Below are 13,216 nucleotides of genomic sequence, written 5' to 3'. Positions count from 1 at the left end.
CCCCCACCTGGATGTCCCTGTTCGAGGAGGAGGGCGAGGGGCCCGGCTCCCCGCGGGGCCCCGGCCGCCCCCGCATCTCCCGCCTGTCGCCCCGCAGCCCCGCCAGCCCGCAGCGCCGGCCCCCGGCCCGGCCTGCTCTCCTCGGACGCCAGCCTGACCTCGGACAGCGACAGCCACAGCAGCACCAGCCCCTGCTCGCGCCACGCCGGCTGGGCCGAGCCCCCCGCTGAGCTACGTCCTGCCCTCCCCTCCTCCTCCTCCTGCTCCTCCTCCTCGCGCTCCCGGCCGCGCACGCTGTCGCTGGACGCCAAGCTGAGCACGCTGCGCGGGAGGCGCTACGGCGGCGGCGGCGGCGGCGGCGGCGGAGGCGGGGACTTCCAGTGCTCCTGCCAGCCCCCGCCTCCCGCCTCGCTGCTCGCCCCGCTGGCGGTCTCCTCGTCCCGCTCCCCCGCGCGGCGCGCAGCCCGCCCTCTCCTGCTCCAGCTCCACCTCCAGCACCAGCTCCAGCGAGGGGCGCCACAGCCCCGAGGCCTCGGAGGCCGCCGCCTTCTCCCGGCCGTCGCCCGCCCGCCGCAGCCTCAGGAACCTCAGGGCCCGCCTGGACCCCCGCAACTGGCTCCAGAGCCAGGTCTGACCTTAACGAGCTCTAGAGCCAGGTGTGACTCTAACGAGCTCTAGAGCCAGGTGTGACTCTAACGAGCTCCAGAGCCAGGTGTGACTCTAACGAGCTCCAGAGCCAGGTGTGACCTTAACGAGCTCTAGAGCCAGGTGTGACGTTAACGAGCTCCAGAGCCAGTTGGGACACTAACGAGCTCCAGAGCCAGGTGTGACGTTACGAGCTCCAGAGGCAGGTGGGACATTAACGGCGACGCCAGCCTTTAGCCTCTCATGACTTAACTGGATTAACATGGAGTGGCCGACGCTGCGTCGCGATGAAATAAATAAAACCTAACATATGTGAAGTGAGCTCAGGCGTTCTGCCCGAGGGCTCAGCCTCAGAGTCTACAAGCTGCCTCAACCCACTAGTGACCTGATGCCATGGCCCAGGCGGCCCTGGGGCCAACTGGAATAGGAACAGGTGACAATCTCCTCTACCTGGTTGCCACAAACATAAAAAATAATGATTGCTACATTTTGAAAACCCGCATGTTGACAACAATAGTGATATATGCAAAACACGTTTAGCCATACGGCCAGTGGTTCCCATATTAGTATCAGTGTTTCTCTACTGGTTGAATTGGTTTTCGTCTGCCCGCCCTTGCAAAAGCACACATGCACACAACTGGGAAGTGTTTTTTAAAGGTGACATATCACGCCACCAGGTGTGAGTGTGATCAGCCGTTACAAGCCGTTTTGAAAATTGGCCTCTTCTGACATCACAAGTGGGCGTGTCCACCTGGATGTGTGGTGGATAGATCAGTCTACCAGCCTACCCAGTGGACCGTAGCAAACGTCGCTCATCTATCCGTCACACATCTAGGTGGACACGCCCACTGGTGATGTCAGAAGAGACGGCTTGTAACAACTAATCACACTCACACCTGGTGGTATCCTTTAAAAGAGATCTGTGCTATTGACACGCTAGCAGTACCCTCACCCTGTACGTTTCTCCTTGACTTCCCCCCAACAATGACACTGCCTGCAGCCTGAGCAGAGGTGAGCATGAGTCAATTGGAAAAATAAATTCAGTGAACGGTTTGTGATAGCGTGTCTGGATGTGTCAGGGGAGGCCTAACTGTAGTCAGGGTGTGTTCGTATCTTGCTTGTACTTACTGTGATAACTACTTCAGTGTCCGTAATCTACTGAAGTGAACGTCTCTCCTCGCTCTCATCAAACCCAAGCAGTGTCCTGCATGATTTGCTTCCGAGAGTCGGCTCTTTCAAAGTGTTGTGAACGATTGCCGTCGGTGTAAGCTGTAAGCTGAAGGGCCACTGTGTAACATTTGCTCATCTGCAAACGCCTGATAACCAAAATATGCATGTTGCATCATAATGAAAAGAAATGTCCAATTGCCATAGTGGTTTAGCCATGCACACAGGGATGGTAAAAGGAGGAATTTATTAAAGTTTAAGAGCGTCTGCCCTGGTGAGACGCTATGAATAAGCTATGAATAATCTTACACAGTGCTCCTTTTAATAGGATTTCAGTTTAGAATGTACATGGAATGGAATGGTCACTGTGCTCGTCTAGATAGGCCTGTCCTCTTGTTGAAAACGAATCCGGTGTACTGAGGGTGTATACGCATAGCTCGATCACAGGAACATTAACAGACATACACCAAAGTGATGTAACAGACGAGACACAATAAGCCATACTAAATCGTTGGTCTTGTGAAAGTCTGGTGGTATTTTATTAAGCAGTGAAAGCCGTAATGAAGCATCCCTGTAGCATTTAATTGGAAGAACCCTTGCATTTGATCCATTGTAAAACATTAAGATATTAAGAGTCACTATTTACTACCTTAAACTCTCGTCTCAGTTATCTTTGTGATGGTGAGGACGGGATTGTGTAACTTTTAGTTACACCATTTCGTTCTGATTCAATGTCCGTGGAACTCAATGTCAAAATCTGCAAAATCTTTATCTACATGAACCTAACCAGGAGACTATCTTAAATGAGCCTGTTCAACCTCTGGAATGCCTAAACAGCATTTGTATTACTGTACCTTAAACCCTTAAGTTAACTCAACCCTCGACTGTTAGAATTCAACCTCAGGTGTTGGTGAGGTCAACAATGGAGCTCTAACACCCTATGATTATTATCTTTTGTATTATAACAGATTTCTTGTTTCAGAATGACATTGAATGTCACCTGGCTACAGTGTTCGTGTTTCTGTGTGTTTTGCAGGCACGCATTCCCAGAGAGCAAACACGTTAATAACATGACATGTTAATAATATTAATAAGAATAAATACTTTATCCATTTACGTCTTGCCTTCTGTTTTTACATCACGTCTACTACTGCTCTCTACTGTAACTACGGTGGTTCACGGTAATATTCCACTCACTAGACACAGGGCAGACGCCCGGTAAACATGAACATATGAGCCATTCGGTATTGCAACAGAGGACATTTTCCTGCGGGGGGGGGGGGGGTGGAAGAGCGAGTGTCTGCAGCCACTTCTGGCTTCGATCATGTTCTCTGTGACTGTGTTACTCTCAGCTTCCTGATTGGGTGAGACACTCAGGATGAGATTCAGTTAGATGCACGCTCGGGTCAAATAGAAAAAGCTAAATGAAACCTGACTGTTTATCAGATACCCTGTGTTGTGTGTGTAGGCACGCGCACACACACACACACACACAATAGAGGCTTTACGTTTAGTTCCTGCTTCCAGAGGTATATAAGCAGTACAAAGCACTAGTACAAACGTAGGAGGTAGTTGTCACCTAGTCTTCACTGAGCAGTGTAATGCATAGAGGAATACTATGGCCATGTCGTCTCCTGGAAGATAATTCTCAGAGCAGTTCCCTGTGTGTGTAATGCCCAGTTGTACCATAAATGTGCAATGTCATTCAACACCGAAAAAGTATATAAAAAGGGTTAAAACAAGCATACGTCTTACCACATTCAACCAATAAATTACACTCCCTATAAATATTGTATACGATCCATAATATAGTGCGAATCAAACGATCCATGTAACCGATCAGGGTTTAACTGAATCAAGGTTTTTTGGCAACTATCGTAACTATTTCAGATTATACAGGTAAACATAACGATACACCGAGGTCTAGATATAGCGACCGGGGCCGGCTCCGCCCCCCAGCCTGTGCTGCGTCTTCATGGCCCTGATCATAAACCAAACATCCCGGGTTCTGTGCTCCGTTCTTGTGCTCCGGGGGCGGGGCGGCCCCTCCCTGGCGTCACGCTAGCAGGCGCTGCGCGGGTTGGAGGCCCGCAGCACCACACCGGCCAGCGTCCTCCAGGCGAAGGTGGAGAACTTGGCGGGGCAGGTCCCGGCCCGGCTGATGTAGGACGTGGCGATGCGGTGCAGCCGCTTGGCGCCGAAGGTGTTGTAGTGACCCGGGAGGACCTGGTCCACCTGGCGGAGGGGGGGGGGGGGGGGAGCGTTAGAGAGAGCGGTAGTGGGTACGTTTACTGTACATTTACAGCATTGAGACGTATGTAGCCGACCGCTCGCGGGTCTCCAACCTGCCACCTCTCGAACTACGACCCTACCGGCGTGGTTAGGGTAGGGTTAGGTTTATGGGTAGGGTTATGGTTATGGTAGGGTTAGAGTAGGGTTATGGTTAGGGTTATTGTTAGGGTATGGTTATGGGTAGGGTAGGGTTATGGTAGGGTTATGGTTAGGTTTATGGGTATGGTTATGGTAGGGTTAGGGTTAGGGTAGGGTTATGGTTATGGGTAGGGGTAGGGAGCCCACCTGCTCGCTGTCCACCAGCCCCACGATGCGCTCGCAGCTGCTGACGTAGTCGCTGACGCGGCTGTAGGGCAGCCAGTCGATCATGGCTCCGTCGTACACCACGTCGCCGCTGAACAGCAGCTTGCGGTCGCCGTCGTGGAGACAGATGCTGCCGCGCGAGTGGCCCGGCATGTGCAGCACGGTGAGCTGGCGGTCGCCGAGGTTGATTACGTCACCTGGGAGGGAGGGAGGAGGGAGGGAGGGAGGGAGGGAAGGAGGAAGGAGAGGAGAGGGAGGGAGTGAGAGAGGGAGGAAGGGGAGAGACACATGAGAAGGATGGAGAGCTATGCATTACAGAAGGTCTGTCTGTCTGTCTGTCTGTCTGTGTGAGCCACAGATAACATAACTGCACCTAGAATGACATCATCATCTCTTCAGTCTGCAGGTTAACCTATCGCTTCGCTTTCAAGCTTGTCCAGAACGCTTCTCTCTTCCGGAAGCGTCGGGACAAAATCGAACGTCCCAGGACAGAGAGATGACTCACACAGAACGGGAGTATTAGGTTGAAATGAACCCACGGCGGGGCAATAAGATATTCCAGCTGCACTGCAGCAGCAACTCTGACACAGCACAACACTGAGCTGCTATTGACCCACTCTGCAGAACGGGCTGCCGGTAAGAGGAGCAGAAGAGTCCGGAAGAGGAGAGTTTGGCCCAAGCAGCAAAGTGCTTCATCTAATGATGGATGACGGCAAAGGCTTAACCGTCCAAAGTCGACTTTGTATGGAGTCGCGCCGCCCCGTCGCTTTTGGTGTGAACGCGCCATAAGGCTTAACCGTACGTAGTAGATAAATAAAAGAAATGCTAGTTTGAAATTGAGTGGGTGAATTATCTCCACTGGTTGATGACCAGATCAAAGTCATCCAAATACTGGAAAACATTATGAAAAACTAAAATGTCCAGAAAAATATACTGTAACCACTTCAAGAAAACGTATGTACACACACATGTACACACACACGTACACAGAGACACACTGATCACACAGATCCGTCTATAAATAGCGCACACCGCCGGAGGTTAATATATGCAGAGGCGGCGCATGTGTGACTGACTGTGATCGCAGCAGTTAGCAGTCCATCCGCAAATGTTTGCGTAGCGCTATTCTGCACAATGTCAACTCGTCTAGTCTGTCGATATCCCGAGGCGTTGGGGAGCAGCGTGCATCGGACACGGTCTGCAGTGTGTGTGTGTGTGTGTGTGTGTGTGTGTGTGTGGACGCCGCCTATGCGGGGGGCACAACGTATCGGACGTTCTCTCGTTGCGTTCGGATATAAACGGCGTGGCGGACATTCTCATCCTCCTGACAGGCGAGCCCGACGCTGGTGGAGCATACCTACCCTCCTGTAGGATGTGCGTGGGCTGCACCGCGTGCACCTTGTAGTGCCGTGCCCGCCATCCCGGAAAAGGCGCCTGGACTATCTCCCGGTCGCTCAGCCAGGTGGCCGTCTCGAAGTTGTCCCCGTTGACCAGGGCTTCGACCTCGGCACTGTGGACGCCCACTTGTTGGAACTGATGTAGGCCCCCGGAATGGTCGAAGTGGGCGTGGGTGGCGATGGCGAGCAGCGGGTTCTTCCTCTGCGGGTCGGCGCCCAGCAGCCCCTTGGAGGTGATGTAGTCAGGTAAGCTCTTCAAGCCCAGCCCCGTGTCGATCACCACGTCCTGGTGCGAGCCGCGCAGCAGCCAGATATTTGCACGGTTTTCAGACTCGTAGAACCGCTCCTGGATCCAGTACATGCCATCTCCGAGCGACTTGTGCGCATACCAATCGTTGGCAGACATCCCGACTCATGCGCGCGTCAAGGGGCATGGAACCTGGTGCCTTTTGGAGGCGATTTTAGTCGCAAAATCTTCGCACCGCTGCTTGGGTCGCGTACCAGACACCTACATCTCGATGTCTGTGCAGGCAGGCGGGGCCGAGGAGGACACGCCCCCGGGGAAAGAAGCGCACATGTCATTGGACGGGCACGCGCCTGACGTAAGCATGAACCCTACCGTGATTGGCTGGAAACGCATAAGCGGTCTGCCAACCACACCGGAGGCGTGTGGTGTTTAAAGCCACACCTGGAGCACATTGCGGCTGTGTGGACGGTAGTCTCGATCAAATACTCACCAAAGTCCCACCGCTCCAGTGGTAATTGTGTGATCTCTATAGTATAACCCGCGATCAGACCGTCTATCTTCAGAGATGCAGAGCGGGGTGTGGGACGCCGATGTGCGGGTATAGGGAGCATGCGGTCACGGAGCACATGGGGACGTGTCAAACTGCTGACCTAGGGCATTCTCAACTTCACATCGAGCTAGGCAGCATCACTGTCTCCCTGTCAAACAGTTCCTTGGTAATCTTTTACAATGTTTTGTGTTTTCATCTTAAATAGGAAGAGCTGATTGAACAGTTCGCCGACTCATTGTAAACACTGTCGTGGTTGTGTGTGTGTGTGTGTGTTTGTGTAGTGGTAGAAGTACAGCACGCTGGGTGTACTCGTGGACAGACCGTCGGAGCCGTCATGGGAGGCCGGGGTCGTGGGGTGGCGGCCTTCTCGTTCAACGTCGAGGCGTTGGGCATCACACGGGGCTGCATGCCCGAGGCCATGGTGGGGCCCAGACCACTGTTCCCAGTAAGTACTAACTACAGTACTAACTACAGGCACTACGAACTACACCAGCGCCACGTACGTAGGCTACTTGTAAATTACGATAAAGTATGGGCCATTGTGTTTTTATACAGAACAAATATTAATTACACCGTTCCCCACGTCTGTAATGCGATATGCTGAACAGCTTAGTGTAAACGTGTGAGCGGCTGCGGAGGCCTTGAAGGGAATCGTGAATGTGCAAAACACAGCAAACCTCCCGTGAGAGATAAGCCTCCTAGGGGCACACTTATCTTCTACACTACGACACGCCCATAAACAATGATTAACTGGATTTACACTAGCCTTATCGTTCCACAGCTTTATAAAAACATGTTAATCAAATTAATTAATCGCGAATGCATTGCATAATCTCAGCAAATAAAACAATCGTGTTTTAATCGCGTTGGCCTCGTTGTTTACACGCTCTCCTCTTCCACAACGTCAGAACACGGAGTCTAAACCGGTCCCTCTGAGGGACGATGAGGGAGAGGCCTACATGCTGGCCCTCAAGCAGGAGATGAGGGGCACAATGCAGAGACTACCCCACAACATCAAACCACTGGCTGCTAAAGCAGGTGAGGAGTGGCAGAGGGAGGGAGGGAGGGGGAGGGAGGGAGCGAGCGGGCAGTGCATTAGAAGTCTGGGATCCTTTTGGGAAGTGCTGTGGCAAGAAAAGACTGAGGTTTCTGCCAGGCGGTGAGGTAATGCAGCACTCAGAACTGAAGCATTTAATTATGGCAATATCTATCGATGGAGAGAGAGTCAAGGGTTCATAGAGGACTATTGAATCAGCGCTTCTGCCGGTCGGGCTGGGCCGGCCTTTTAATGGAATGCTTTTTTCAGGCGATGGCGACTCGTAAGCGGTCAATTTATTTGGTGACGTTGGTTTGTTATGTTCATGCACAATTTGGGCTTTCATGCATTAAAAATTGCAATTAAAGAGTACGATAAATGCATTGTTTTACCACTGAACCGGGATTCATTAAATACGTCAAGTTGCATTAATTGAAAACGGGAAATCTCGGCCGGTTCACTGTGTGCTTTTGATAATTAACTTGAGGTATGACGTGTCCTTTGTGAAGATGCAACTGAGCACAATTCTGCTTTTCTCTGTCTACTAGATGTAGAGCGATACAAGGAGAGATACAACAAGCAGAAACAGCTCAACGATGAAGAATGGACACCAGGTACAAGTTTTACTTGCACACTCTCGCCCGGTTAAAAATTACATGAGAAATACTTTTTCATAATGAACGTTACGGGATGTTTCAGACTGGAACCTCTACCCGAAAGAACTGAGGCCCCAAGTTAAAAGGACTCGCACAACCAAACCAGCAGGTATGTGCCATTTAGTTTGTTGACATGTTCATCTGAGGTGGATTTTGTCTTTTGCAGGAATTAAGACTTGACGTTATGTATTGTTTCCAACAGGCGTAAAGAAGCCTGCGAAGCCTTCAGCCAAAGACACCAAGGATGTGCTGAATAAATTAGAAGCAAGTCTCTATTTTAACCTCACAAATATCAATCAACAGTTGTGGAAAGAAACACTAAAACGTATTTCATACAGTACACATCCTCCAAGCATCCATGCTCGTCTGATTGTGCATGTAATCAGGCTTGGTACTCATGAATAGCATCAAAACATGTACAGTGCTCATGTTCGGGATTTTCTTCAGGAACTGGAAAAGAAAGACGGCGCAGAGGAAGAGAAATCTGACGACGAGAAGCCCAAGACGAAGAAGACCGCGGAGGGCGAGGAGGAGGAGGACTTGGAGGAGGAATTTGAAGAGGAGGAAGTGGAGGAGGTGAGAATGAGCCGTTGGGTCGTTTGAGTTCCTCTCGCCAACTTGAAGGGAAGCGATGAGGGGGGTATGACGCGGTCACTGAGCTCGTTTCACTCCACAGGAGAACGATTACATCGACAGCTACTTCGACAACGGGGAGGATGACCACGATGACGGCGACGACGGAGAGGCGACGTACTGAGACGCTTCCTCAGCCAGAAGAACAATTAGTTAGTGTTGATATTCCAGCTGTTCTTACCTCAGATATTGTTTACATGTTACTTTCCATGGCTGTTAACAAACCAGTGCGTATTATTCCTTGGTATGTTCCTGTGAAATTGCGGTTGTGTAAAAAAAAGAGATACTAAAGCCTGCTCATTAATTTATTCAAAATAGATGTATTTATTTTCCAGCCTGTTAACAGAGCCACTGGTTAAAAAGGCACATACTGTCTATTTCACCCGAAATATGTACATGATTGAGGAATAAAGGCTTCTATATGATAAAGTCTCTTGCCAAAAGGTATTACTTGACGTGATTGCAGGAACTGTGCGTTTTCCTCATCTCACCATGCCTTTAGAAGATCTACAAAGTACCCCACCAGCGATGAAATAATTAAATTGATATTTTCAATACTGATACTGTGAGACAGCTTATGCTCCATCTGACAAATAAATTAGTCTGGATATGTTAGCACACAATGGAAACCACCTGGTCCCACCCACCCGACAATAGTGTTAAATAATCTTCATGTTTTAATGGCAATTAGAGAAAGAAATCCCATTGGGTCCATCTGGGGCATAAAAAAAAACAACTGACTTATAAGTCAAAGGAATCCAAAGGACTCTGTTCCCTAAAGCGACCGTAGGGCCGCGTTAGTCTTAAAAGCAGCCGGGGTCCGTCCCAGTCTGCACTGGGTGTCCTCCAGTCTGTCCTCTCCATCATGTCTTTGCGTGCTTCTCATCGCCGCCACGGTTCAAGTCCCCTTCCCCGGGCGCTTGGGGGTCGCCCGCGGCGACGTTCCCCCCGCCGGCCCCCAGTCGGGCCCCTGCGCGGCCGTCCTCGGGCCGGGACACTTCCACCTCGCTCCCCTGAGGCGCGGCGGGGTCGGCGGCGGCGGCGGCGGCGCCGTGGTGGCTGACGTCGGCCTTCACCAGCACCTCGTAGTACAGCAGGTAGAAGACGGGCGTGACGATGCCCACCACCAGCATGATGGCCACCGCCGTCCACCAGCGCATGCCCCAGTCGGCCCCGTAGTACGGGTCCTTCCTCGGGGCCGGCTTGTACTCGGCCGCGCCCGGCGCCGCCGCCACCGCCGGCGGCTCCAGCTGCGTGAGCGAGGACACCACCTCGTTCAGGCTGCTGCGGGACGGCCCCGTCGACTTCACCAGCCGCTCGATGTCCTTGTCCTTCTCCAGGAGGAAGCCCTCCACGCTGTCGGCCGACGACGACGACGAGTCGGTGGAGCACTCGGTGGGCACCGAGGAGGTGCCCGGGGAGATCTGGGACAGGCTCCACGTGGTCGACGGCGAGGAGGACGGCTTCAGCGCGCCGGCGCCGTTGTAGCTCTCGGTGAGCACGCTGAAGCGCCGCACGGGGATCTTCACCGAGCGCAGGGCGAAGAAGTCCTGCTCCGCCAGGAGGTTGTTGGCCCGCTTCAGGTCCGCCACCTGGAAGCACATCAACACAGGGAGAGGACGGCTGTTAGCGGCCGGCGGACGCCATTCACACAGCGCTGCTCTGACCTGTGGCCGCTCAAAGCGCTGGACAGGGTCGCCTCACATTCATTCACACGGCGGCGGCGGCGGAGTCGACCCCGCAGGGCGACAGCCGGCTGGTCGGGGGCAGTCAGGGTGAGGGCGTCTCGCTCAGGGACACCTCAGGGAGCGAACCATCAACCTTCCGGTGACCAGCCGACCCGCTCTACCTCCTAAGCCACACGCCACCAAACAAACCTCTGGAATGAATGAATCCTGATCGGCTGTGGATAACATTATTCATACTTTGCACGTGACATCACAACCGCTGGCGGGCAAGAACTCCAGCAACGAAACCTAGTAACCTGATCAGGACGTCGCCAGTTTTACCACACGAACGGTCCTTAGGTTCCTCTCAGTCCAAATACCGCCACGATGGAAAGATTAGTTCAACGGGAGCATTTGTGCCAGGCATACACATGGCAAACGGACAAATTAGACATATTTTTGTACGGAATCTCCCTGCTTCTGAAATGACGGATTCTCTATGAGATAAATGTAAATATCTCCAAACTCCAAGTCCGGTAGAGTCTTTGCCAGCTTCAAAGCAATGAATAACCTACATCAGCGGGTGCTGTGTATGGATCACAAGTTCCGAGTATGTTATGTTTATCTTCTCTTCGTATCTAATTTTAACATTTTGTGACAAATGGTCTAAATAGTTGATTTATTTAAGTATCGGAAATCTGCAAGGCTGCAGTTCCCCTGGTTGGCCGTTTGTTCGTCGCCATTTTGCCAGCGTTTGTTGCCCTCCATGTATCCAAGGTAGTCACGTGACCGCAAAGTATGAATAGTGTGTAACGTGTTCCCGGCTGACAGCCCTGGTTGAGGGTAGAGGGAACCGGTTCGGTCTGTGTCCGGTACGTGTTGATGGAGGGGGCTGGGCGTACCGAGCAGTGGTACTGCAGGGCGAGGCTGTTGAGCGTGTCCCCCTCCTGGACGTCCCGGGACAGGTAGATGATGTCGTCCATCCTCTCCCGGGACGCGCTCCGCCGCAGGCCGCGGTCCCGGCCTCGCGACCGCAGCTCGAACACCTCGCCGTCGTCCTCCGACAGGTCGTTCTCCGAGCCGTTGTTCCCAAACAGGTAGGCGTGGCCTCCGTTGGCGGGCTGCACCGTGGTGGCGGCCTGGAAGCCGTAGTGCTGGCCCCGGCTGGCCATGGCGTCGTCTCTCGGCCTGGGGGGGGGGGGGGGGGGGTGAGTAAGAGGGTCTGAGGTTAACATCTGAGGTTAACGTCCGACATGGGAGGCAGCCGCTGGTCTCCTTACATAATGACACGTAGCAAACGCCTCGGGAGACGACACGGAGAACTATTCAAATGGAGACTAACCCCCCCCCGGTTTCAGTACAAAATACAGCCCTCATTTTAAAACCTGTTTTGGGCTGAAGTCAAGGTCAGGGGCGTGTTACCCTGTGGTTAAGACCCAGTACTAAGGTACTGTACTCGTACCTCAGTTTCTCGTGTCTATCTGCAGGCTGCCTCTTTGCCAATATCTTCAACATGATAAGACGGGGGGGCAGTGTCCTTTGGTTTACAGTACATCCTGATATGTTTAGGTTGTGTAACTGTTGTGTAACCGCCCTAGAGCCTCTAGAGTGGAACATCTCCTGGTCAGAGATGCATGCAAATATATCAACGACTGCTGCAACTCTATACCACAATACCAGACCAACAGAGATTATTAAAACAGTGAATGATCAGATAATCCCCATCCCATACCCACCGGAGTCTCCACACATCATTTACATGAGCGGCTCAGCAGCCACGTTGACCAGAGAGACCACAGCTCACCCTGACCATCAGTAGCAGCCCACGTTACTCTGATTCTCGCAGTAGTGTGTGTGTGTGTGTGGGGGGGGGGGGGTCAGACTGAGGGGGGGGGTGGAGGGTCAGACAGAGGGGGGTAGGGGGGGGGGGGGGAGGGGGGTCAGACTGAGGGTCTGATCTTTTTTTAAATCAGCTGCACGGAAGAAAAAAACCAGTGATGGCGATCTCACTGTGGACACCGGTGGCTCGATCCACACAACACAACACAATACAACAGTCCTGCTCCCACACGCCTGAATACAGAAAGGGCCATCAGATGTTAAGGTTAGAGTAGGGTTCGGGTTAGAGTAGGGTTAGGGTTAGTTAGGGTTCGGGTTAGTCGTCCTGAGCCCCCTCACAGAGGAGCTAACGCTAGCCTCTCGGAGGTACGGACGCCCCGTCGGTCTGAGGAGGCTCCGGGGACTCACCCCGAGCCGCCCCTGGACGCTCCTTCGTCTAAACGGACATAAACACACTCGGTCTGCGTCTACCTGTGAAGAGTCGTCTCAGTCGGTCGTCTTCAGCTCGTTGTCTCCATTCTCCCCCCGGCTTACATTACCTTGAGCTACCTGCTAGCCGCTGGAACTCTCGCTAGCCGTGGCTCACGCCACGTCAACATAAAAGCCGACGTGATGACGTAGCGGGAGCTGCCTGTAGGCACGCGTCCGGCCGCTAGATGGCGCCAACGACCAGGCGTAAAGTGGCTGTTCGGGCGGCCCTGGTTCACCGGGCAGAGCGCGTACCGTTAGGCCCAGTCCTTACCGCAGCGACCGGGGTTCGACTCCTGCCCGTGGTGCTTTGCTG

At 52.9% G+C, this 13,216-nt stretch overlaps 3 protein-coding genes across 3 annotated transcripts; 1 reads left to right on the top strand and 2 right to left on the bottom strand.

Moving 5' to 3' along the window:
* Window positions 1-3,143: 3,143 nt before the first annotated feature.
* On the bottom strand, window positions 3,144-6,296 carry LOC311371473 (acyl-coenzyme A thioesterase MBLAC2-like). The gene is made up of 3 exons (XM_084489519.1): window positions 5,769-6,296; window positions 4,390-4,604; window positions 3,144-4,047 (listed from the first exon to the last, which is right to left on the bottom strand). The coding sequence occupies exons 1-3, from the start codon at window positions 6,208-6,210 to the stop codon at window positions 3,874-3,876; spliced, it is 831 nt and encodes a 276-aa protein (XP_084345645.1). The 5' UTR covers window positions 6,211-6,296; the 3' UTR covers window positions 3,144-3,873.
* Window positions 6,297-6,568: 272 nt separating this feature from the next.
* LOC311371474 (DNA-directed RNA polymerase III subunit RPC7-like) lies at window positions 6,569-9,092 on the top strand. The gene is made up of 8 exons (XM_084489520.1): window positions 6,569-6,767; window positions 6,883-7,046; window positions 7,510-7,639; window positions 8,186-8,251; window positions 8,337-8,402; window positions 8,496-8,557; window positions 8,741-8,869; window positions 8,970-9,092. The coding sequence occupies exons 2-8, from the start codon at window positions 6,936-6,938 to the stop codon at window positions 9,048-9,050; spliced, it is 645 nt and encodes a 214-aa protein (XP_084345646.1). The 5' UTR covers window positions 6,569-6,767; window positions 6,883-6,935; the 3' UTR covers window positions 9,051-9,092.
* Window positions 9,093-9,231: 139 nt separating this feature from the next.
* Window positions 9,232-13,010, bottom strand: LOC311371471 (lysM and putative peptidoglycan-binding domain-containing protein 3-like). Its single transcript, XM_084489518.1, has 3 exons — window positions 12,904-13,010; window positions 11,496-11,781; window positions 9,232-10,518 (listed from the first exon to the last, which is right to left on the bottom strand). Exons 2-3 carry the CDS (start codon window positions 11,763-11,765, stop codon window positions 9,790-9,792), a joined length of 999 nt encoding a protein of 332 aa, XP_084345644.1. The 5' UTR covers window positions 11,766-11,781; window positions 12,904-13,010; the 3' UTR covers window positions 9,232-9,789.
* Window positions 13,011-13,216: the final 206 nt, after the last annotated feature.

This window comes from Micromesistius poutassou, assembly GCF_964030765.1.
Source record: "Micromesistius poutassou genome assembly, contig: SCAFFOLD_5180, whole genome shotgun sequence".
NCBI classification, from domain to species: Eukaryota; Metazoa; Chordata; class Actinopteri; order Gadiformes; family Gadidae; genus Micromesistius; species Micromesistius poutassou.
Note: the sequence above shows the minus strand (reverse complement) of the source record. Positions and strands in the feature narration are given on the sequence as shown.

Excerpts from the sequence above, each read along its gene's own strand:
- LOC311371473 (XM_084489519.1), bottom strand. The coding sequence starts at position 6,210 with ATGTCTGCCAACGATTGGTATGCGCACAAGTCGCTCGGAGATGGCATG. Across the intron at positions 4,605-5,768 it reads CACGCACATCCTACAGGAGG|GTGACGTAATCAACCTCGGC; the intron begins GTAGGTATGCTC and ends CCTCCCTCCCAG. Across the intron at positions 4,048-4,389 it reads GGCTGGTGGACAGCGAGCAG|GTGGACCAGGTCCTCCCGGG; the intron begins GTGGGCTCCCTA and ends CCCCTCCGCCAG.
- LOC311371474 (XM_084489520.1), top strand. The coding sequence starts at position 6,936 with ATGGGAGGCCGGGGTCGTGGGGTGGCGGCCTTCTCGTTCAACGTCGAG. Across the intron at positions 7,640-8,185 it reads ACCACTGGCTGCTAAAGCAG|ATGTAGAGCGATACAAGGAG; the intron begins GTGAGGAGTGGC and ends TCTGTCTACTAG. Across the intron at positions 8,558-8,740 it reads ATGTGCTGAATAAATTAGAA|GAACTGGAAAAGAAAGACGG; the intron begins GCAAGTCTCTAT and ends GATTTTCTTCAG.
- LOC311371471 (XM_084489518.1), bottom strand. The coding sequence starts at position 11,765 with ATGGCCAGCCGGGGCCAGCACTACGGCTTCCAGGCCGCCACCACGGTG. Across the intron at positions 10,519-11,495 it reads CCCTGCAGTACCACTGCTCG|GTGGCGGACCTGAAGCGGGC; the intron begins GTACGCCCAGCC and ends ATGTGCTTCCAG.